We start from the raw sequence: 26418 nt of genomic DNA, 5'->3' as shown, positions 1-26418 counted from the left end.
AAAAGATGAAAATACAAAAACAGCCCCTAGTATTTGCAGAACCATTTTATATGTCTGTGGAATTTCTACAAGCAATATTTCACCAGTTCCTTCCAATGGGATTACATGTCACCAAGCTTGTGATGTTGCATGCTTCAGTCAGAAAGGAACTTTCTATATTGTGGTGATCAGACTCAGGCGCATGTGCATACAAGCACATACACAAATTCTCTATTTAGGTTACTTTCCCACACTTTCTGTTGGCCCTTAATTTACACATTGCTCTTTCCTTTGCTGGTAATTAAGAAGACTGCATTTTTACTCTCCAGTGTGTGTGGGTCTCAGTGAACCTACTGAATGAACCCGCATGGCTGTCCCAACACAATCTCACCTGGGCATAACCTTGTGCACATGCTCAGTCATTTTTTACTGGCATCGTGCACCATACCACCTCATACTGACAAGCTAAGTGCTTCACAAACTACTGTATTTACAGTATAAAAGCAAAGCTACCAAGAGCATTATTATGTAACGAAAACTAAACCAGTGTCTTGTTAAAGAAGTGGAATCTGAACAGGACAAAAACATGTAAATTCCCACAAAATATAATTGTCCATTATTATCAAACAGCTAAAATTCTTAGGTTTCTTAGGTTGATTGGAAAGTGGCATAAATTAGCACAGCTGTGTGTTTACGTACGTGTCTTCTGCAATAAAATAGTTCTTCCTTTGCACCCAATGCTGCCATGATACACTCAACTTTTGTACCATCTTAATTAGAAAAGCAAAAAAAGACATCACTTACTGGAAGAAAGAGGCGTTGTGCAGCACACGGCTGAAATATTTTCTTCCATTCTTCTGCATCTTTAATTGAAAAGGTAATCTCACGGATATTATACTGAAACTTGCTTGAAAGTGGATTAAGCCACTGTTTGAGCTGAAATGAAAATAAAAAAATCAGATAGTAAAAAATGTATAAAACATATTGACCTTTAAGGTAAATTTGAACTTCTCCATATTTTAACTTAGTTCACCTTTCATTATTTCAAAGGATTTTGTACAACAATTAACATCAACATACAATAATACATATTGCATTGCAAATAATAAAATTAACAAAAAGATGATATTGAGAAATGGAATGATGCAAACATGAAACAATAACTGTAAACTTCAATAAAATTTAGTTTTTTTTTTGTGATCAACTTTTTATTGAGAAAAAAACAAATTGACAGGAGTAAATGGACATAACATACAAAGCAAACACCCGCCCCCTCCCACCAAGCCTAAGCCAAGTGATTATTTAAAAAAAAAAAAAAAATCAGGTTTCAATTGCATAACTTGGGAGCGCCTATAATCCATGCTGCAAACAACTCCAAATGTGTTAAAGTGTAGAGGGAGGCCTACCAGTTGTCAATAGTGACGCATTCAGGTGTCTTCCAGCGGGAGGCAATAATTAGTTTGGCTGCCAGGGTACCCAGACAGAAAAACTTGCGTTCAGAGAATTTGAGTGTAAGTCTAGAAAGGTCTAAAACAAGAAAGATTTGAAGTAACAGAGGGATACTGAAGGAAAGAACGGAAGACAGTAGGTGACGTGTATCCAAAAAGAAAAGACGGGGATAGTGTCAGAACATGTGGAAAAGTGTGCCAGGTAAACCAAGGGGACATAAATGACAGAGGGGATCAGCAGTGAGGCCCAATGAAACTGCTTGCAGGGAGAAGGATAGAGTCTGTGTAAAATTTTGAATGGGGTGTGCTGGTATTTTGGGTTTCTAGAACAAAGCCTTACATTGGAGAGAACTGTGTCCCATGAAAGAGGTGAAGGGAGAGGGTGAAGGCATCTGGACCAAAGATGAATCAATGGCAGAGGTTTATAGGATGCTTTGCAAAGTAAAGAGTACAGTCCCTGAAAAAAGTCTTGTTGCTTCTCTATTTTGTAGAAACTCCTGCTATTAACCTGACTTTTAATTAATCAACTGGTGTTAGAAATAGCTCATTTCTAAAGCCCTCCCAAATGATGTTTAATGCACTGAAATTAATTAGTTTCACTGAAAAAAGATTTATCATTTAATCAAGACAGAAAGGTCAAATTTGGGCAAGACAAAAGTTGTGTCGCCTATACAGAAAATGAACAGCTTTACTGCAAATCCAAAAATATGTCAGCAAATTAAGTATTGGTGCTGTGAGATCCAAATTTAATATCTTGTATGACTTCCATGAGCTTGAAGGACAGCATCCATGCGGTTTGGCAAGGATTCATACAAATTATTGATGAAGTCATCAGGAATAGCAAAGGAAACAGTATTGCATGCCTCCCAGAGTTCATCAATATTCTTTGGTTTCGTCTTCCATGATTCCTTTTTCATCCTACCCCACATATGCTCAATGATGTTCATGTCTGGTCACTGGGCTGGCCAATCCTGGAGCATCTTGATCTTCTTCGCTTTAAGGAACTTTGATGTGGACAAGGAAGTATGCAATGGAGCACCATCCTGCTGCAGAATTTGGCCTTTTATATGGTTAGGAATATAAGGTAGCTAAGATTTCTTGGTATTTTAGACTATTGATTTTGCCTTCCACCCTGCAGATCCCTCGCATACCCCCATACTGAATGTAACCCCAGACCATGATTTTGCCTGTTTTCTGGGTAAATCTCGGGTCAATGCGGGTTCCAGTAGGTCTCCTGCAATATTTGTGGTGACTGTGGTGTAATTCAACAGAAGATTCATCTGAACAATCCACCTTCTGCCACTTTTCCAGCGTCCATACTTTTAGCAGGCTATGGGCCTTGGCAAATGCCACATGGTTTTTCAATTGTCTTTTGTTTAGTGCTGGGTTATGGGCACTGATTCGACCATGGAGGCCATTTCGAGACAGAATCCGACAAACTGTTCTGGTTGACACAGGGACTTCAGGTGACCAGGTCTCGTGGAGCTCTGCTGCAGTGGAAAATGGGCTGGCCTTGGATTTTCGAGCCAACAAACGGTCCTCTCGAGCAGTTGTCTTGCGGGGTCTTCCTGACCTGGGCTTGCCAAAAACGTCTCCAGTCTCTTCAAGTCTTTTATTTTATCCTCTGAACTTGACGCTGAGACACATTGAAGGTGTTTGCCACATCAGCAGTGGATTTTCTTCAGCCTCTTGATAATCAACAATTTAGTCGCAGGGTGAATCTTAGGCATGTTTGCAGAGGTCTAGTTGCAGTTGATGTGAAGGTCTAGTGTACTGGGGTTCTTTTTATACACACCTGAGTCCTAATTGATCCATTATTAGTCACAGGTGAAGCTTATATGACAAGGCGACAAAACTTATGTCTTGCCAAAAATTGACTCAATGGGCTTTACCAAGCTGTGAATATTAGAATACTTTTTGTCAGTTTCTGTTTTGCACTGAAACATTATTACAAAAGCTGATGGGATTAAAATGACCCATTTCTTGTAACAAAATCTTGATTAGAAATATATTTTAGCGGCACTTCAGGTCAATTTGTACACAAGCGACAAGACTTTTGTCAGGGACTGTAGAGGGTAGAGAGGTTTTTTCCTGGAAGTTTAAGAACAAAACAGAGTATAATGAGTGATTTGGCAGGGGGATAGTCAGGGAAATCCCACATGTCCTGAGCACCGATTGGAGTTGAAGGCAGAAAAAGAATCTGAAACCAGGGAGATTAAAATGTGCTTGTAAAGAATGTACTGTCATAAGCACACTGCCAAGGAGGAAATACACAGGGCCAGCCACCTATTGAAAAAGCAGGGTTGTGAAATACAGGAAATAGGGAATGAAATTTTCCAGAGGGTGCATTTAACTTTTCCACCTGAGGCTAGATGTTGATGGCACATTGCAAAATAGGTCCCAAGACAAGTTTGGTGGCTTTAGACTTCAAGAAGGTAAACAGGGCACCTTGAAGTGAAAGTGGGAAACCAAGGAAGGATTCTATAGGGAGCCATGGAGGGGGATGAGGGGAAGGACACATCTATAACAAAATAGGGTGGAGGGTGAAAGCCCAATGGTATAGTTCTGAGTCAGGCAGTGCTACACCTGCACTCAATCCACCTCTGACCAGGGTTGAATGTTTAATACTAGAATACCTGAAGCCTACAAAAAAAGTCGTAATCCAGGGCCACCTTAAATTCCTTGGCACTTCCACATCAGCATCTTTGTTTTGCAAATATGTCAATCAGCAAAAGCAGCAAGCAGCCCGTGATCCCATCTCCCTCCACTGACACAGATTAAGTTCTCCCAGCTCAAGTCTGTTTATCTGGGTGTGAGGTGCCTGGAGTTGTTTAGGGTAAATAATATCTTGTATTTGAAATATGTACATTTCATGTGTGTTCTGTGTCTACAATGATCTGGGTAAATGTAGGATGACAAGAAATGTTGAACACATAACTAAATATTTGTTCATGTTATAATAATGACAAAATGCACATGAAATGTATAATGTGTGAAGACAGAAGTCCAAATATAAAATAAACACCTTCATAGAAGGTATAAAAAAAACAAGTGTGCCTTTATTCAAAAATATAACCAAAGAAAAAGAAATTATTCAATTTACATGTTGCTGCCAATATGTAAAATTGAAGCCCAAATACCAATGGCATGGCTGGTGTAGAGGTAAGAACGGCTGCTTCCGAATCAAGAGGTTGCAGGTTTGATCCTGGCTCTTCTGCACATTTTCCATTTTGAGTAGTGAGCTTCTTTTATTACTACTATTATATAATAAAAACATACAGTTGCTTTGAGTCTGTAACACCTGTTGTAATTTTTTTTCTTTTATTCAGTATTATTCTCTTAGTCATGTTCACGTGGCACAACAACAACATTTATTTATATAGCACATTTTCATACAAAAAGTAGCTCAAAGTGCTTTAAATAATGAAGAAGAGAAAAATAAAAGACACAGAAAATAAAATAAGTCAACATTAATTAACATAGAATAAGAGTAAGGTCAATGGCCAGGGGACAGAAAAACAAAAAAACTCCAGACGGCTGGAGAAAAAATAAAATCTGTAGGGATTCCAGACCATGAGACGCCCAGTCCCTCTGGGCATTCTACATAACATAAATGAAACAGTCCTCTTTGGATTTAGGGTTCTCACAGAATGACTTGATGATGATGGTCACGTAGACTTCTGCCTTTTAATCCATCCATCATTGTTGGAGCATCATGAAGCTTTGAGTAGGTGGTGGTGGCGCAGCCACCACAAAGAAACCGGAAAAAGAAACAGAAGAGAGAGTTGGGGTCAGTACGGATTTTAGAGCCACCATGAATAGTTTTTATGATGAATTGAACATACAGAGTATCAGGATTAAGTTAAAGTGAAGTTATAAAAGGCCATGTTAAAGTAATGTGTTTTCAGCAGTGTTTTAAAGTGCTCTACTGTATTAGCCTGGCGAATTCCTATTGGCAGGGTATTCCAGATTTTAGGTGCCTAACAGCAGAAGGCCGCATCACCACTTTTAAGTTTTGTTCTTGGAATTCTAAGGAGACACTCATTTGAGGATCTGAGGTTACGATTTGGAATATAAGGTGTCAGACATTCCGATATATAAGATGGGGTGAGATTATTTAAGGCTTTATAAACCATAAGCAGAATTTTAAAGTCAATCCTGAATGACACAGGTAACCAGTGTAGTGACATCAAAACTGGAGAAATGTGTTCGGATTTTCTTTTCCTAGTTAGGATTCTAGCAGCTGCATTCTGCACTAGTTGCAAACGATTTATGTCTTTTTTGGGTAGTCCTGAGAGGAGTGCGTTACAGTAATCTAGTCGACTGAAAACAAACGCGTGAACTAATTTCTCAGCATCTTTCAGTGATATAAGAGGTCTAACTTTACTTATGTTTCTTAAGTGAAAAATGCTGTCCTAGTGATCTGATTAATATGTGATTTAAAATTCAGATTACAGTCAACAATTACCCCTAAGCTTTTTACCTCCGTCTTGACTTTTAATCCTAATGTATCCAGTTTATTTCTAATAGCCTCATTGTATCCATTATTGCCAATCACTAAGATTTCAGTTTTCTCTTATTTAACTTGAGAAAGTTACTATTCATCCATTCTGAGATACAAGTCAGACATTGTGTTAGTGAATCAAGAGAATCGGGGTCATCAGGTGCTATTGATAAGTACAGCTGTGTGTCATCAGCATAGCTGTGGTAGCTCACGTTGTGCCCTGAGATAATCTGACCTAACGGAAGCATGTAGATTGAGAATAACAGCGGACCCAGGATAGAGCCTTGTGGAACACCATATTGATATCATGTGTCTTGAGTTGTAATTACCACAACTAACAAAAATTTTCTCCCTGTCAGGTAGGATTCAAACCAATTTAAGACACTGCCAGAGAGGCCCACCCATTGACTAAGGCGATTTCTAAGAATATTGTGATCAATGGTGTCAAATGCAGCACTCAGATCTAAGAGGATGAGAACAGATAAATGGCCTCTGTCTGCATTTACCCGCAAATCATTTACTACTTTAACGAGTGCAGTTTCTGTGCTGTGATTTGTTCTAAAACCCGACTGAAATTTATCAAGAATAGCATGTTTATTTAGGTGGTCATTTAACTGCATAATGACTGCCTTCTCCAGAACTTTACTTAAGAAAGGCAGGTTAGAGATGGGTCTAAAATTTTCAAGAGCGAGGGTCAAGATTATGTTTCTTAAGTAGGGGTTTAACTACAGCAGTCTTAAGACAGTCTGGGAAGACCCCGTATCTAATGACGAATTTACTATGTCAAGAACATTATCAATTAGCACGCCTGATACTTCTTTGAAATAATTTGTTGGTATTGGGTCAAGGACGCAGGTGGAGGGTTTTAATTGAGATATTATTTTTTGTAAATCAGGTAAATCTATCCTAGTGAAAGAGTTTAATTTGTTTATAACAGGATGCTGGGGTTTAGGAGGATCCTTAGTGTTGGGGAGATATACTATGTTATTTCTAATATCATTAATTTTTTGATTGAAAAATACAGCAATAGCCTCACAGGTTTTACTGGAAGTACTTAGGAGGCATTCCTTTGAGTTACCTGGGTTTAGTAGGCGATCAATTGTAGAAAATAAGACTCTGGGATTACTAGCATTGTTATTTATAATCTTAGAGAAATAGCAGCCTCTCAAGACGGACAGTGTTATTGTATTCTGTTATTTTAACTTTTAATATTTCATAGTGGATAGTAAGTTTAGTCTTCCTCCATTTACGCTCAGCTCTACGGCATGTTCTCTTTAAATCAGACACTCTTTGGGTCTTCCATGGTATAACAATGCTAGAAGATTTTTTAACTGTCTTTTCAGGTGCAACTATGTCAACAGCAGCTCTCACTTTAGTATTAAATCTTTCCACCTTACTATTTACATTATCCTCGCTATTATAGTTGGCACTATAAACGGACTGATTGCTTAGAATGTTTGTAAGTTTTAAAGCTGCTGCTGAGTCAAAGAAGCGTTTTTTAACAATATGCTTCTCATGAGTGTTTTTATCATTATTTCTATATTAAAAAGTAGAAGAAAATGGTCTGATAGACCAATATCAATGATCTGTTTTATATCAACTTTCAGTCCTTTAGTAATCACTAAGTCTAACGTATGACCTGCTTTATGTGTAGGCTGATTTACGAGCTGTCTCAAATCAAAAGAATCCAGGAGGTTCATAAATTCTTTTACTTTTAGATCACACTGATTATCTATATGAAAATTAAAGTCGCCAACTATTAGGAGTGTGTCATAGTTAGTAATTAAAATTGACATTAAGTCAGAGAATTCCTCAAAAAGAGCGTTAATTTTGGAGGTCTATACACGGATAATACTAGAACTTGAGAATCTCCATAGATAACAACGGCGAGATACTCAAAGGACTTGAACTTACCAAAACTGACATCTTTACATTTTAACGGCTCGAGTAAATGTTTGCCAAGCCGCCCCCCTTTTTCCCTGGCGGTCTGCACGAGTAAAACTGTAATCCGGAGGCAGATTTGATTAAAACAGCCGCGCCATCTGAGTTACGCCACGTTTCACTTAGTGCAATAAGATCTATTTTTGAATCACTAATAAGATCGTTGATAAAAAACGTTTTGTTAGTTAAAGCTCTAACATTTAGTAGTGCCATATTTAATGTTTCGGATGGGCACAGATGAATACTATGTGCGTTATTGATATTTGGAATAGGAACTAAATTATTTTATTAGCCGCTCTGTGTGTATTTTTGTTTAATCTGTGATCTGTTTTTATAGTTTTAATACATTGTTCCTCTAAAATAGTAATTTTAATTAGATTATTGGAGTTTATGTCGTATTGCCTAGATTTTCTACGTCCATTGAGATTGCTTATTACAGTATTAATGTTGTGCACTTTAACGGAAGATTCTATTAAACACTTATCATGTCCTAGCACAACAGTATCATTTTGGAAGGGGTTAAGAGCAGAGATAGATAGTCAAGATAAACAAATTACCTTAGGTATGTTTTCGGAGAAGACCCAGGCGCCGAAACTGTTCGGATGCAGGCCATCTCGCTTGAAGAAACGCAGCCTTTCCAAAAATAGGTTCCAATTGTTGATGAAACCAATGTCTTGCTTCTTGCTGAAATCCTGTAGCCAGTTGTCCAATCCTAGCAGATGACTGTAGTACTCGTTGGATCGTCTGACAAGAGGTAGTGGACCCGAAATGAAGATCTTTGCCGATGGGGTCCTCTCCTTCGTGTCTTTAATCAAAGCTGCGAAGTCAGCCTTGGGGATTTTTGATTGTCAACGAACTTGCCTCTCAATCTCTGAGTTGATGGTGTTTATCGCCATACTTTTTACAAAAGCAGCAATGACCACAGATGGTGCTGTGTTGATTCCTAATCAGAACTATTTGTTGCACTAGTAATCAAAGATACGATGCCCTATGACTGCTATCAGACTTGCGCTTTGACAACAAAGACACCCATGCAGAATGTGTGAAAAATGACAGATTTGCATGTGCATGTGCAATGCTACTCCTTATTTAGGAAAAGATCTTAGTCATCTCATGGGATAAAGACCTTCCAAGACTGTGTTCATAAAGCTGTTTTTGGACAAACGCAGAACCGTAACAACAGACTGCTTCTTCACGTCTCCTTTGCTGGCTAATAAACTGTTCCACTGCAACACAACTCTGCTTGGCACCATAAAGTGGGATGGGGACTTCCACCTGCAGCTAAACTCACTTCAGTACGCGTGCAATTCACCACGCTAGTATTTAGATCTGACAGTGCCATGCTGACTGTGTATGCGCCCTAAAAGGAAATGTCTTTCTTCATTCCCAGTACCATGCAGCATAACATGGAGGTTGGGCAAGACCAAAAAAAAAATGTTCAAATAATAACTCATGCTCAAGTGCCATAGTGTTTTCAAATAATTGCATTTTCATGCATAGATATGTGTGTTTGTGCATGAGTGAGGCAGAGACAGATTTGATATCATTCAGGTGGTTACTGGAATTTAAAATAAACACTTTCACAAATGTATAATGAAACAAGTGTGCTTTTATTCAAGAATAAAAATGAATAAAAAAAATGTAAGTAACAACAAGATATCAAGAAGACATTATTCACCAGCGTTTTTGTGTGTCTGCTTATATCCCTTGTGAAAGTGATATCTTTTACAAGTAGCAAAACCTTACACCGGATGTTACAGACTCAAAGCAAATGTATGTTTTTATTATATAATAGTAATACTAACAGAAGCTCACTACTCAAAATGGAAAATACAGAGAAAACCCAAGACTGAACCCATAACCTCTTGATTCAGAAGCAGCTGTTCTTATTTCTACACCATGACTTTTTTTTTGTAGGCTTTAGGGTTTCATGTATTAAAGTTTGGTGTCTTGCCATTTCAGTGGAACCTTGAGATCAGTGACCTAACTTCGGACAAATATTTAGTAGGAGGTGGAAGTGGCAGAATGGAGTTAATGAAGTTGAAGTGAGGTACAATATTCATTTTGATAATGGCCAAACGAGATTGAAAAGAAAGGGTGAGTTTGGATCAGGTATTTATCGACGCTTTCTCGTCTGCAAAATGCAGCAATAGTTATTAGAGGATATGTCTGAGATTGAGGCAGTAATATCAACTCCCCAATATATTATACTACTAGACACAAGGATGACAGACGTTAGGAAGAATTGACAGCACATATCATTAAGGGGCAAGAGAGATGATTTAAACCAATTAATTTTGTAACTGGACGAGGCTTTGAAACACCTGAACAGTTCTAACACGCAAGGAATGTCAGTCCGGGTATTAACTAGCTAGGGGAGGATGTCGTCAGCATATAAGGATATTATATAAATGGAATTTGAAATTGTAATAAGAGATAGGAGCTGGAAATTGTGGATGGCAATTGCAAGTGGTTTGAGAGATAAGTTGAAGGTAAAGGAGATAAAGGACAGCCTTGCCTAGCTCCCCTACTAATGTTGAAGGCATGTGAAATATCTGAATTAGACAAGAGAACTTGGACCAAAGCCTATTCTGTCCATCACTTGCCATAAAATTGCCAATTCATGGGATCAAAACCCTTTTCAGCATCCAGGGAAAGGAGTGCAGCAGGGTTAGGAAGGGAGGGAAGTGAATTAATGACATGTAGAAGTCTCCTCGTGTTATCTGAGGCTAACCATGAATGTATGAAACTAGACTGTTCACTGTGGAGTAATTTGCTAATGGCTTTCTGTGAGCGGTGGGCCAAAACTTTAGCAAGCAATTTTGTATCTGTATTAATGATAGAGATGGGTCTGTAACTCTGACACAGAGTAGGATTTTTACCTTGCTTCAAAAGTAATGTAATAATTAATACTACATATTAATACTACAGATGGCCAGAGCAGGCAGCTCCACTGATCATCTCAGAAAGGGCCAAAACAGAAAGACATAAGAGTTTCCAGAATGCGGAAATTACGTCAGGCGGAAGCCTGTCTGTCCCTGGGGCCTTGCCTGTACACATTGAGTCTAACGCCTCTTTAAGTTCAGGCAAAGAGATGGGAAATTTCAGTTTTTGGTTACCGTGACTAGAAGTCAATTTTGAGATGTGTAGACTGGTATGGCTCACTTTGCTTTGCTTTGGCATACAACTCTCTTGCTTTAGGGTAAGCTGCCAGACCCTCTTTTCTGATGCAAATCCTCACTTAACGTGTATGTCCTTCTCACAGGCGCCCTCCATAGAATGTAACTTCTGGATCTCATCTAATAAGACCAAATAATCACAGGCAAATAACATCCACAAATGTCTTCACCATGCACTATTTAAACACTGTACAATCAAGGGAGACCACATATAAAGCAATATCTCCAACTTGTTAAAGAAGGGAGCCAACCGATCACTGACTGTCTAGCAGATATTTGAGTTTTATGCTAGTAAAGGATGACCACTGTGTAGGAATCCACAAGGATTGCAAACTGAAGAAACTTTTGCATCCTCAAGGTGTGACCAAAATGAAAAAGAGAACTAAAGAGCACCAAAGATCCTTCTAATTGTGCCTGAGAAAGACAACCTTGAAGGAATCGGGACGAAGCATCGCCAACCCCTTGGAGCCAAAAAGAACCAAACCATAAGTACAACCGTTTAGATTGTAAGAACTCTTTACTGTAGATAGGATAAAGCTTACTAATATATTCGGCTTTTTGTATTACTGTAACTGAAAGCAATAACCTGTCTGAAGGATCAGTCTTTAGCTGTCTCTCTTCATAAACTCAGTAAGAAAGTATCTCACACTCACACACGCATACACACAGAGAGGAGGACTTGGGAGAAGTGGGGTCATCCAGTGCTGGCTTGCTATGAACAAATCAACACTGCCATAACAGTACAGGCGCTGAGGAAATTAGAATTTATTCACCCAACTGGCAGAAAAACCAGAATTGACAAAAACATTTAAAATCCAGCCTGGAACGAATGATGATTCCTGGTATCTTTAGATAAGAATTAAGTAAACAGATCTTCTCCTGTAGGAGAGAAAAATATCAGACTAAGCCAACACAGATTAATATTTTGTGTTGTTTGTTATTGTATAGTTTCATATAGAATGGTACCTTGAGATACGAGTGCCCCAACATATGAGTTTTTTGAGATACGAGCCGTCACTCGGTCGATTTTTTGCCTTGAGTTACGAGCCAAAATTCGAAATACGAGCCATCAAAGAGCTTGTCGCTGCACATTCCGAGGAACTGACGACGGAGGAGTTGACAGAACTACAGATGCGGCAACATACCAAGGTTCTTCAGAAGATCGGTATTGCGGAGGAGGTTATCTCTTAAAGTGAGATAAAGAAAGTGTTTGTGATGTGGTAAAAAGTTTTGAACACCCTGAAAAAGTGGCAACTGATTGTGCAGCGGTGCTATTTAATGACACTTGACTTTATTGAAAAGAAACACCATGAAAAAGTTACAACTGATCGTGTAGCAGCGCTATTTAATGATACTTGCCTAACGCTTGAGGTTATTGAAAAGAAACCCTGAGAAGTTACAACTGGTCATGCTGCGGCGCTATTTAATGACACTTACCTAACATTATGACTTTATTGAAAAGAAACCCTAAAAAAATTGCAACTGATCGTGCAGCAGCGCTATTTAATAACACTTGCCTAACTCATTTCAGAAACATTCTAAAGGGAAGGACTAAACAAAGCTCCTTGGACAGGTTTCTATTGAAACGCCTTGAGAATGAAAGTGAAGAAAGCGTGGCAAAAAAGAAAAAAACTAGTGAAGAAGAAAATTAAGTTAAGCAAAAGTGAAGTGAAACTAAAAAAACATTACAATATGCTAATCTGCTTCACCAACATCTGTTTATTTCTTTAGATTCTCTATTATGTATTAGGTTTTATTTTGTTTGTATACAATATTCATTCATTATAAATACAATTTTCTTATGTTGAAAACATTTAACAAAAAGTTGGGGTGGTTTTCTGGGGGCTGGCATGAATTAATCTCATTTCAATTAATTTCAATGGGGAAAATTGTTTTGAAATACGAACATTTTGACTTACAAGCTTGGTCATGGAACAAATTAACTCAAGTATAGTATAGTATCTCAAAGTATCACTGTACACATATCTTCTATTATCATTATGTTTTAAATCCACTGTATTATTTGGTTTATTGCAGCAAACATGTTTTGAGTTATTTGGTGAAAAATAGTCCACTGCCAAATCTAAACCACAAACACAAAAAATGAAAGTTGATTTATGTGGATAAATTGTACAAATCTCTTCATAGTTCTGGCATCCCAGGTGGGAAGTGAATAAGAGACCTCATACACCACAGAAAGTAGGCCATTTGCTGACAGGCAAAGTCAAGTCAAGTCAAGTTGGAGAGCATGCACTGGTACAGTGCATTGCTGCGCCCACTACACGACGAAACAACTCAGATCCCGGTTGGCAGGCAGATACGTGGTACAGTCCCACCCTCCGGAAATGACCCTTTATCTGCTGCAGCCAGGTGTTATGTGGGAGACCCCTTGGCCTGGTCCAGCCACTCGGGTCCCCAACAATGAGGATCTTACGAGCTGGATCACCCTCGGGGAAATACGCCACATGGCCGTAGTGCAGTAACTAACGCTCCCTCACAATGCAGGCAATGTGCCTTGTTCAGGACTCCATGAGCAACCGCTCATTCGACACAAAGTCAAACCAATGGTACCCAAGGATTTTCCAGAGAGACACAGTACCAAAGGAGTCCAGTCTTCATCTCAGTTCACTGGATAGCATCCATATCTCGCAACCATATAGAAAGACAGGAAGCGCTAGGACTCTAAAGACATGGACCTTCGTCCTTTTGCATAGGCGACCTCATGACCCTCCATGCTCTCCAAATCCGTCTACTGACTTCACAGGAGGAGTCACCAGAGACATTAATGTCACTGCCAAGGTAAGTAAACCTCTCAAGAAGGTTGACACTCTTTTCATAGACAGACACACTGCTGATGGCTGTGCCCAAGTGGTCATTAAAGGCCTGGATCTTAGTTTTTATCCAGGACACTCGCAATCCCAGACACTCAGACTCCTCATTCAGTCTCTCAAACGCCCCAATAACAGCCTCCATTGACTCGAAGATCACAGCATCATCAGCAAAGTCAAGATGCGTGAATCGTTCTTCACCAACAGATGCCCCACAGTCGCTGGACCCCACGACCTTGCCCAACACCCAGTCAATGCAAGCATTGAAAAGAGTAGAAGCAAGAACACACCCCTGACAAGCCCCAGAATCAACAGGGAAAAACGCAGAGGTTCTGCCTCCACTCTGCACAGCACTCACAGTACCAGTGTACAGGCCAGCCATGATATCCAGCAACCTCAAGGGGATCCTGCGAACCCTCAGGATGTCCCACATGGCAGCTTGATCAACTTAGTCGAACGCATTACGAAAATTGACAAAGGCTGCCGATATTCGTGTTTGTGCTCCATGAGAACCCTCAGTGCCAGGATGCGGTTAATGGTAGACTTCTTAGGCCAGGTTTATACTTCACACGATACGACGCATGCTCCAACAGACGCTCCTGCTACGCAATCATTGTACTGTTTATACTTGCGTGCGTACTTTACGTAAATCTGGAAGAATCCACCAGGTGGCAGTGTGAGATATTAACATGGTGAGAGCAGGTTTGGCTTCGCTGTGTTGTGAATTGTCAGGAACACCCATTAAATTCCGATGACACCTTACCGCAATATCTCTGAAAAGGATATTTAATGATTAAATCCATCAATCCCATACATGTCCCTACATGTCCATTCCCGCAAGCATTGGGCACGAGGCAGAAACAATCCCTAGACGTGACATCAGCTCATCGCAAGGTGAATACAAGCACTCACATACACTAGCGTCATTTTATTGTCACCAAATCTGCATATCTTTGGAAGAAAACCGGAGCACACTGTGGAAACCCAACAGGAAAACATGTAAACTCCAGGTAGGGAATACCAGCGACATGACTCCCTGCAAGACAGCAGCGTTACTGCTCCGCCACCATGTCACCCCCATGTGTGTAATTATTAACAGTATTCATTATTTAAACGAAATTACCAATTCATCTGTAAAATGTAACATACATACTTTAATGCATTTCATCATGAAAGTGATGTCAACTTTAAATCTAAGGATTCTAAATGTGCAGAGAGTTGGACTATCATGCATGTAATGTGTTCTGTGTGGCAATTGCTGCTGTCAGGTCAGGAGGAAGTCCCAGATAAAAAAGATGGCACTGAAGATGGCACTGAAGACTTTTAAAATGTATCGTGACATTTGAATATCAAAGCACCACGACTGCATTTGTATGTCTGCATTTTGCTTCACCACATTGATCATCAAACATCGAAGCGCACACATCAATCCTGTAGGATCTTCAAAGCAGCTTTCTGTCACATGTAGATAGTAAACAGAAACTCTGATGTCATATTCCAACTTTCATCACTGGTACTGCAACTAGCGCACATGTCACGTTAATTTCTGGGAATGTGTGGCAGCCACGATACGTGCGCATACACGTTCTGAGCGTGAAGTATAAACGAGCCCTTAGGCTTAAAACCAGACTGTTTCAGTTGCTGGTAGGTGAGCAAGTGATCACAGATCCCATCAATCAGGCAAAGGAAAAGGTTTAAAAAGAGCATATGTGACAAACCTAAAAGAGTACTTGCCATAAATATTCAAACACTGAGAACTGAAATTCTTAGAAACTGCCTGTTTTTATGAAGTTTATATTGTGTAAACCATGGGTCCTCAACTCCGGTCCTGGAGAACCCCAGTGGCTGAAGGTTTTCATTCCATTTCTTAATTTAGTGACCTGTTTGTGCTGCTAATTAACTTTTTTTGAATTCATTTTAATCGACTTGCTCTTGAAGACTCAGACCCAATAATTGTTTCTTTTTCCTTAATTAGCTGCCAAATAATAATGATATATAAAATGAACCAAAACATGACCAGCAAACTATGTCCATCATACAATATTTGAAAATAAAAAAAAGATGAAGGTCTCCAGAATGCTAATCTTCTCAGGTCCACAAAACATTGCAACAGTGCTCTTTTTTGGTCTTGTGCATTGCGAGAGATGGACGGCTGAAGCGGAGCTCCGCTAGCAGCGGTTTTATTGTTTATATTATCTTTTTATTATCCTGAGATATCCTGTAATTATCCAACCTGAGGGGCACTACTACAGTATATGCAAGCATATATAAACAAGGCCAACAAGAAAGGGGTTTAGAAAGAAACAAAAACTAAAGCTACATCCAAGCTCAGATCGGCAAGCCCAATTTCAAGCTCAAGATACGACCTTTCAGAGACTAACCTGGATCAGATGGGTGAAAGCCCAGACTCCTTGGGACCACGGTCCGCTACATTGTATCCGGCTGAGAGAGAAATGGAGAGTGAATGTACGACTGTGAGTGACGCAGATAGCTCGCCGATTGGAGAAGATCATCTGAAACTGGAAAAGGCCTTGCGGTCCACGCTTTCAACTACTCCACGTGAGCCGGGAACACCGGCTGTAATAGAGCCCACCGCCTCACCTACGGTGCACAAAAGCAGAAATGATGTGTCTGAACTGAAGGTGATGATCGCTGAGCTCAAGCAAGCTCAAGCAAGAGATAAAGAAAGATATAAAGAAAAGCGAGAAAGCAAATGAGAAGGCAAGGGAAAATTCCAATGAGAAGCTAAATGAGAAGCTGCGACAGACTGTTTAACATCATACCCTTGGTTTATTGTCATTGTTATTATTTCATTAAGCCTTACTATGCTTATTCCGGTCCACTTTCTAACACCATTCCCCGGGTTTATTATCTTAATACATTAAGATTGCTGAAGATTATATATATTTTAAGTTCATAGTTTGTTAATGATTATATTTTAGGCATATAGTATTTAGACTATATTGGCAAGAAATATCTCTATTTTTTAATCCTAAAACACCACTGCATGGGGGCTTGTTTTGTTTTGGACGTGCTCTGTCTCTGGGTATGTCAGAGGACCGGGACTGTGTGAAGTGGGGTCCAGCCTCACGTGGGTAGGCAAAATGGGAGAGTGGAGGGTTAAGGGGGAGAGAGAAAGAGAGCAGGTTATATCTATATCTAATCTATCCTTTTAATCTTTAGAATTATAACTACCAACATAACAATAGGCTGCATGGCAATAACTCTTGGGGAAATAGGAAATTAAGATTAAAGCTGTCTCACTTCCAGTTATAACTATAAAATGACATAAAAAATTCAGAATCAATGTCTCCATGATGGGACAGTTAACTTTGTGAGCTGGAATGTTAAAGGCCTGAATCACGAATTAAAGAGAAAGAAAATACTCCCTCACCTAACAGGTTTAAATGCTAAAATAGTATTTTTACAGGAGACCCACTTACTAAGCAAGGATCAGTTCCGGCTGCAAAAGGACTGGACTGGCCAAATGTTCCATTCTAGCTTTACAAAGAAAACTAGAGGTGTGGGAATTCTCATACATAGAACAGTCTCATTTGTAGCATCAGATGTAGTATTGGATCCTGAAGGGAGATATGTGATGGTCATGGGTAACTTATCTAACTGTAAAATGATTTTGATAAATGTTTATGCACCTAATGTTGATGATAAGGAATTTATACAAAATTTATTTGCATCCATTCCCAATCTGAACACTCATAAAATTATAATGGCTGGGGACTTTAATTGTGTTTTAAATCCACTCTTAGATAGGACTTCTATCACAGGGGAATGACATCTAACACTGCAAAGATAATTACAAAGTTTATAACTGATCACAACTTATCAGACCCCTGGAGGTTTTTAAACCCAAACTCAAGAACATATTCTTTCTACTCACCAGTACATCATTGCTACTCAAGAATTGATTATTTCTTTATAGATAATAATTTCTTGCCTATGATTAAATCTTGCAAATACGATGCTATTGTTATTTCTGACCATGCACCTCTCATCTTGGAGCTAAAGTCATTATGCCCCACACACTCACCTCGCAGATGGCATCTCAACCCGCTTCTATTAGCAGACGAGAATTGTACAGAATTTATATCCAAACAAATCAGTTTCTTCCTAGAGACAAATACATCCTCAGAGATTTCTGCAGGAATACTCTGGGAAACTCTTAAGGCCTTCTTAAGAGGACAGATTATCTCATATCTTTCCCACAGAAATAAATTAGAAACCAAGAAAGTAGCAGAGCTAAAAAGCGAAATTACTAGAATAGATGAAGAACATGCCAGGCTTCCAAGCGAGGCTCTACATAGGAAAAGGCAGGCTCTGCATTCAGAACTAAACCTCTTGACAACTAATTTATAAATCCAGACATAATTACTATGAACACGGAGTGAAAGCTAATAAGCTTTTAGCTCAACAAATTCACAAGCAAGAAGTCCACAACACAATCCCAGTAATCACCAACACAAACGGAGACGAAATCGACCACAGAAATATAATGCACACATTTAGAGACTACTATAAATACTTATATTCTGATGAGTTTAAAGAAGACAACACATGATCTAATGGATTTCTGGATACATTCCAGATACCACAAATAGACACTTTTAGTGTGAGGAACTGATAAACCTCTGCGTTATCAGAATTACTAGATGCTATAAAGTCACTTCAAGGCAGGAAAGCAGCAGGCCCTGATGGCTACCCTGCAGAATTTTATAAGAAATTCTCCGCTCAGCTAGCTCCCCTCCTATTAGCAACATTTACAGAAGCCAGAGACAATCAAACTCTTCCTCAAACTTTTCGCCAAGCATTAATCACTTTTTCTTAAACAATATAAGGACTTGTTACAATGTGCATCATACAGACCAATTTCACTTTGAATAATGACGTTAAAATACTCTCAAAATCATAGCTAGAAGGATGGAGAAAGTGCTCCCTCGTAATATCACAAGATCAAACTGGATTTATCAAGGGTCACACTTATCTTCAAATCTTCACGCCTGTTTAATGTAATATACTCACCAACTAAATCAAACACCCCAGAAATATTATTATCATTGGATGCAGAAAAAGCATTTGACATGATTGAATGGAAATACCTTTTTACTACATTGGAGAAATTTGGGTTTGGCCCGAACATTTGTGCATGGATCAAACTACTGTATACCAATCCAGAAGCTTCAGTTTGTATCAACAACATTTGTTCAGACTACTTTAAACTAGAGCGTGGTACAGACAAGGATGCCCTTGTCACCGCTGCTGTTTGCAATCACCATTGAACCACTGGCAATACATTGTCGAAATGCTGATCAGATAAAGGGGATTATCAGAGGGGACTGGAACAGAAAATCTATATGCAGATGATATGGTACTGTATATATCAGACCCACAAAATTCTGTGCCTGCAGTCTTAACAGCAGTTACAGAATTTCAAAAGATCTCTGGTCTCAGAATTAATCTGAATAAAAGTGTACTCTTTCCAGTGAATTCTCAAGCATATAATATTAGATTAGACACCCTACCTTTTATCATTGCAGAACAGTTTAAATACCTAGGTAAACATCACAAGTAAACATAAAGCTCTTTATCAACAAAATTTTGCCGTCTGCATGGAAAAAATTAAGCAAGACTTGCATAGATGGTCAACCCTTCATCTCACTCTAGCTGGAAGAATTAACACTGTTAAGATGAATATTCTTCCTAAGCTCCTTTTTATTTCAAAACATTCCAATATACATCAATAATAAATAATTTTTTAAGCAATTAGATTCAACAATAACCTCATTTATTTGGAACTCAAAACATCCACGTATCCACAGAGCGACCCTACAAAGACAAAAGGCAGAAGGTGGCATGGCTCTACCTAACTTCCAGTTTTATTACTGGGCAGCAAACATACAAGCTATAAAACCTGGACACAAATAGATGAACGTACACAGGCTTTGTCGCAATAGAAGTAAAATCCTGCAGTACTTCTTTATATTCCCTGCTCTGTGCCCCAATAAATGCAAGTTATCGCAATATACTAATAACCCAATTGTGCTTCACTCACTCAGAATATGGAACCAATGTAGAAAGCATTTTAAGATGGAGAAGCTTTTATCTGTGGCACCTCTGCAAGAGAACCACCTCTTTCAACCTTCAAAACATATGCAGTTTTAATATCTGGAAAAATTTGGGATTAACTTGCTTAGAGATCTTTATATAGACAACATCTTTGCATCCTATGAACAATTACATTCCAAATTTAACATTCCAGCTACACATTTCTTTCACTATCTTCAAATTAGGAACTTTGTTAAACAGAACCTTCCAGATTTTCCTCATCTTGCACCCTCGTCCATGCTGGAAAAAATATTGCTCAATTTCAAGGACTCAGACACCATCTCTGCAATATATAAAATTATTTTACAGTCCCTCCCTTTCAAAGATCCAAGAGGACACTGGGAAAAAGATCTCTCAATTAATATATCAGAAAAGGAGTGGAAAGTAGCAATGCAGAGAATTCACTGAGCTCCATATGCAAAGCATACAATTATTCAACTCAAAATTATATATCGAGCACATCTGTCTCGCCTAAAACTCTCCAAAATGTTTCCAGGGCAAGATCCAACCTGCAATCAAGTCCCAGCCTCACCAGGTCACATGTTTTGGGCCTGCACCAAATTAACATCATTCTGGACCAAAATTTTTAATTACCTTTCAGACAGCCTTGGTCTCACAATCCCTCCTAACCCATTAACAGCTGTGTTTGGGGTTCTTCCAGATGGGTTTAAAGTGGAGAAAGACAAACAAACTGTGATTGCATTCACTACACTTTTGGCACGCAGACTTATTTTGCTAAACTGGAAGAATCCTAACTCTCCTCTTTTAAGTCCGTGGGAAACCGATGTTTTATACTATTTGAAATTGGAAAAAAACAAATACTCAGTTAGAGGATCTGTACAGACTTTTTTCAAAACATGGCAGGATCTAATCAGTAACATTTTAGAATAAGCTCTTAAAGCACAGAGGAAGCAATTATTTCTGTATTTCTTTTTCTTCTCCATTCATCTCTATTGGCTTATCAAACTCATCAATTTAGATATGTTTCACTCCGTTGACCTTGCTCTCTCTCTCAGGGGTGGGGGTGAATTTGTTCTCAATCCAACTTTTTGTAAAAATTGATTGATTTGTATGGAATGATTGCAACAAAATGAATACAATTTAAAAAAAAATAATAATAATTGCAATTGTTAGGCTGTATTAGATCCAAAAAAAAATTTTTTTGAAATGTATTCTATTGCATAATGAGAGCAGCAACAAGCCATGGAATTAAAGAACAGGTTTGATTAAAACCAAGAATCAGAGCCTAATTAAGCAACTAGTTGGAGTTTGAGGCCCTGACTTAGTTGGTCTTCTGTTGGCTCACTCACTTTACATTTCATTTCTGTTTGGGTGCCATTTAAGGAAATAAATGAAGAAATTCAGAGGAAATACATTAATACATTTATGGGAACAAATCTTAAAAAACAAGTCAATTAAAATTAATTCAAAAGAAGTTAATTAGCAGCAAAACAGGTCACTAATTAAGAAAAGGGTTAGAATGAAAACCTACAGCCACTGGGGCCCTCCAGGACCGGAGTTGGGGACCCGTGGTGTAAACTTTATATAGTTCATAGCAAAAACAGGATTTTGCAAATTTATTAAAAAAATTGAAACAGTACAGTGACACAGGGATTAAGAACCTTTGCTTGACACTTGCAATTTGGCTCAGGTGCATACCATTCATCATTAAGATTTTTTCTTTTTTACCTTGTTTGGAATAATGTGCAGTCAATTCAATTGATTGGACATTATTAAGAAAGATATACATCAGTCTATAGGAGGTCCCACATCTGAAAATATACATCAGAGCAAAAACAAGACCATGAGGTTGAAGGAATTGCCTGCAGAGCTTAGTGAGAAAATTGTATCGAGGCACAGATCTGAGGAGGGCTGCAAAAAAAATCCTGTAGCATTATTTGTTCCCAAGAACACAGTAGCCTCAAAAATCTTAAACTGAAGAAATTTGAAATAACTATGACTTTTTCTAGAGCTGGTAATGTGGACAAACTGAGCAATTTTGGGAGAACAGTAAGAGAAGTGACGAAGAAACTGATGCAACTCTGCCTGAGCTCCGGGAAACCTATGTGGAGATTAAAGAAATGTTCACATGAATAATCATCACTGAAACACTCCACTGACAGAGTGGAGTGTCCAGAGAGAAGCCTCTCTTCAGCAAAAGTGAGAGATAGAAGTCCACTTAGAGTTAGCAAAAAAGCACCTAAAGGACTCTCAGACTGTGAGAAACAAGATTCTTTAGTCTGATGAAACCAAGCCTCAATTCCAAAAGTTCATGTCTGGGGGAAACCATACACTCCCATGCACTGCTCATTACCTGTGCAGTACTATTCTAATGGTGAAGGATGATGGAGTCCACCTCATGTTGTATGCTAGTTTTTCAGCATCAGGGACTAGACCAAGTTGAGAGAAAGCTGAATAAAAAATATACTTAATGAAAACCTGTACCAGAACACTCAAAACTTCAGAATGGGCTGAAGGTTCACCTTTAAACAGGACAATAATCCTAAGTACAAAGCAAAGACAACACAGGAATGGCTTAGGAACAACTCTTGGACTTGTACCCAATCAAACAGCTGTAGCTTATCTGAAAAAAGACTTCCAACAATGGTCTCTATTCAGCCTAACAGAGACTTAAAAGATCTACAGAGAAGAATGGCAGAAAATCCCAAAATCTAGTTGTGCAAATTCTGTCGCATCATAACCAAATAAGATAAAGGTGCTTCAATGAAATTTTGAGTAAAGGGTCCAAATCCTTGTGTCGATGTGATATTTCATTTTTTAATTTTCAATAAATTCACAAATATTTCCTAAAATCCTAAATTCACTTTCTCATTCTGGGGTATTGGGTGTCGTTTTAATGAGGGAAAAATACATTTAGATGATTTTAGTACAAGGCTAGAACTGAAAGAAAATATGAAAAATGTGAAAAGGTTTGAATACTTTCTGAATCCACTGTTGATAGGCACAAGTCCATTAATCTCCTAGTACGTTCTCATAAGGCATTAAGTCTCAAAAATCCCACTGTCTCTTTAAACATTGTAAGAGATGGCCGGCAGCTCAAAACGGCTGGGACGCCTCTGTGATGGAAGAATGGGAGAAGGCAGATTTTCAAGGACACTGTTTCCCCAGAAAGTTAGATGGCAGCTCCCCTGGAGTGTAGCGGTGCTCTGGATTCCTGCAGGGCATGCTGGGACTTGAAATTTAGTTTCGCAGCCCTGTTGGGTGCAGTGGGTGCCACCAGAGAGAGCTGTCAAAGGACCTGGGGACTCATCCTTTCCCTATAGCCCGGAAGTACGAGATAGTCATGAGGATAGAAGCCCTGAAGTACTTCCGGGCTGAAGAAAAAGCCAGTTCTTCATTAGACCCGGAAGTGCTGGCCAGTCACGTGTTCGTAAAAACAGAAGCACTTCCGTGTCAAGGACTATTAAAATGACTACTGGAGACCCAGCAAGCGAGCCGGAGTAAAGAGTACCAGAGCTTGCTGGAAGGTGTGAAGGAGAGAATTATTATTATTATTATTATTATTGTTGAGAATATTGTGTTCATTTAATTGCCTGTTTATTGTGGCTGGGGTGTTTTGACGAAACATTAAAATATTTCTTAGTGCTTTTACTCTGTGTCCTGTGCGTCTGTTTGTTGGGTTTAAGTGACAACAGTGACCCCTGGATTTTACAACATTTCCACTGCTGATGTATACTATTTTACTTTTAATAAATTTATTTTGCCACCAATTGCACAACACCTGTACTTTGTCCCAGTTCCTCTGTAAAATGATTGATCTGAATCAACATTATATGCTGTTCCACTGAATTTGGTATTATCGGCTAACTCAACCATCTTGTTATTTATATTCCTATCAAGATCACATATGCACAATATATTAAAAACAGAAGTGGCCACAGCACTGATATTTAAGGGACATTGCTTCAGAAGACATACCTCACATCATCACACTTTGCGTAATATGAAAGAGTTCATTTTACAGCCATTTACAAATTTTATGTTAAACTCCTACTTCATTTAGTTAAATCAACATTATCAAAACATTTTTACAATTCAAGGTAAATAATGTCATATGCGCTTCTCTTATTGTATGCTTTTGCTTCTTCTTAATAGAATTCCAGTACATTTGTGAAATATGACTTTCTCAGCTTAAACCCATGCTGACTACTTGCTTATACAACTTTTCTTGCATTGTGATGCTTGACATGTACCTTATTAGTTTCTTCACTTAATTTACCTGTGATACATGTTAAGCTTACTGGCATATAGTTATTAATTAATGAATGAATGAATTAATTAATCTTTTATTGAATTTATTAAAAGCATGTAAAATTCCATACAATCAAGTCAAACTTAACAAAACTAAAATCAAATCAACCGCCACCCATGAGAAAGTGAGGAAGGCCAACAACCAGAACAAAACTGTTAAGAGTAGTAAAAAGAGAAAGGAGTCTTTTCCCCCCAGTATAAATGCTTATTCTAAAATGTTATTCATTACGTTCTGCCAGATTTTGAAAACGTTTTGCACTGATCCTCTAAGTGAGAATTTGATTTTTTCCAATTTCAAAGAGTATATAACATCAGTTACCCACTGACTTAAGAGGTGGGTTAGGATTCTTCCAGCTGAGCAAGACAAGTCTACATGCCAATAGTGAAGTAAAGGTAATTACAGTTTGTTTTTCCTTCTCCACTTTAAGCCCATCTGGGAGTAAACCAATCACAGCTGTTAGTGGATTAGGAGTCTGATAGGAGGCGGTCTGATAGGCATTTGAAAATTAAAAAAAAATTTGTCCAGAATGATGTTAATTTGGTGCAGACACAAAACATATGGCCTAGTGAGACTGGAGCTTGGTTGCAACGTTTGCAGGCTGGAGCTTGCCCTGAACACATGTAGACAATTTTAAACAAGATAAATGTGCTCAATAAAAGATTTTAAGTTGAATAATTAAAGGCTTTGTGTATATGGAGCTAGAGTGAATTCTGTGCATGACTGCCGTCCGCTCCTTTTCTGAAATGTTGTGTGAGAGATCCTTTTCCTACTGTACTTTGGGATCTTTAAAAGGGAGGGACTTTAAGATGGTTTTAAATATTATAGAAATGCTTTCTGAATCTTCAAGACTGATCAATATTTCTTCCAGAACAGAAACAGATGGAAGGTGAGAAAAAATTGGGCAGATTTTGTTTAGCAAAGTTTCTAATTTGGAGATAGTGGAAAAGTTGTGTTGAGGGGAAGCTACATTTGGAGTGTAATTGTAGGATGCAAAGACAGTATTTATATAAAAATCTGTAAATGATTTAATCCCATACATTTTCCAAACATTAAAAACTGTCTAAGTTTGAGAGGGTGGAAAAAGGTGGTTATCATGTAGAGGTGCCACAAATAAAATATTCTCTGACTTAAAGTGCTTCCTACGTTGGTTCCATATTCAGAGTGAATGAAGGACAATTGGGTTGTTAATATACTGATGGTACCTTGTATTTAATGGTGTACAAAGCAGGGAATATAAAGAGGTGCTGCATGATTTCTTTTCTATTGCAGACCAAGCTAGTGTGTGTTCATCTATTTGTGTCAATGTCCAGGGTTTTATAGCTTGTATATTTGACACCCCATAATTAAAAGTTAGGTAGAGACCTTCTGATTTAGGTCATTTTAGGGTTGCCCTTTTGATGCGTTGATATTTTGAATTCTAAATAAAGTTATGATTAAATCTAATTTCTTAAAAACTGATTTGTTAAAGTATATAGGGTGTTTTGAAATAGAAACAGAAGCTAAGGGAGGATATTCATCTTGATAGTATTCATTCTCCCTGATAAAGTATGATGGAAGGTAGATCATCTATGCACATCTTGTTTAAGTTTTTCCAAGCAAACAAAAGTTTTGTTGAAAAAGAGCTTTATGTTTACTCCTAGGTATTTAAAATGATCTGCAGTGATAAAAGGGAAGGTGTCCAATCTAATGTTGCTTGCTGGAAATTTTTTTTGAAAAAGCAAACTTTTTTTCAAATTAATTTTGAGTCTAGATATCTTTAGAAATTCTGCTAGTACAGTTAGGGCTGCAGGAACAGAATTTTGTGGGTCTAATATATACAGTACCATATCATCTGCACGTAGTGATATTTTCTGTTTAAGCCTTTCTCTGAAAATCCCTTTTACCTCTGATGCATTTCAGAAGTAAACAGCCAATGGCTCAATGGCAATTTCAAATAGCAGTGGTGACAAGGGGCATTCTTATCTAGTACCACGTTCTAGTTTAAAGTAGTCTGAAATAATATTGTTAATACAAACAGAAACTTCTAGACTGGTATACAGTAGTTTGATCCATGCACATATGCTTGGGCCAAACCCTAATTTATGAAATGTGGTGAATAGGTAGTCCCATTCAACTATATTGAATGCTTTTTCTGCATCCAAAGATG

General features: G+C 38.4%; 1 protein-coding gene across 1 annotated transcript in view; it reads right to left on the bottom strand.

Moving 5' to 3' along the window:
- Window positions 1–533: 533 nt before the first annotated feature.
- Window positions 534–26418, bottom strand: part of LOC120540222 (glucoside xylosyltransferase 2-like) — a 75767-nt gene continuing 49882 nt past the window's right edge. The window contains exons 3-4 of the mRNA XM_039770785.1: window positions 784–915; window positions 534–548 (exon numbers count right to left, since the gene is read on the bottom strand). Coding sequence (XP_039626719.1) covers window positions 534–548; window positions 784–915 — 147 coding nt within the window. The remainder of the gene's footprint in view (window positions 549–783; window positions 916–26418) is intronic.

This window comes from Polypterus senegalus, chromosome 12 (assembly GCF_016835505.1).
Source record: "Polypterus senegalus isolate Bchr_013 chromosome 12, ASM1683550v1, whole genome shotgun sequence".
In the NCBI taxonomy this organism is placed as follows: domain Eukaryota; kingdom Metazoa; phylum Chordata; class Cladistia; order Polypteriformes; family Polypteridae; genus Polypterus; species Polypterus senegalus.
The sequence above is the reverse complement of the archived record's forward strand: the minus strand, read 5'-3'. Positions and strand labels throughout refer to the sequence as shown.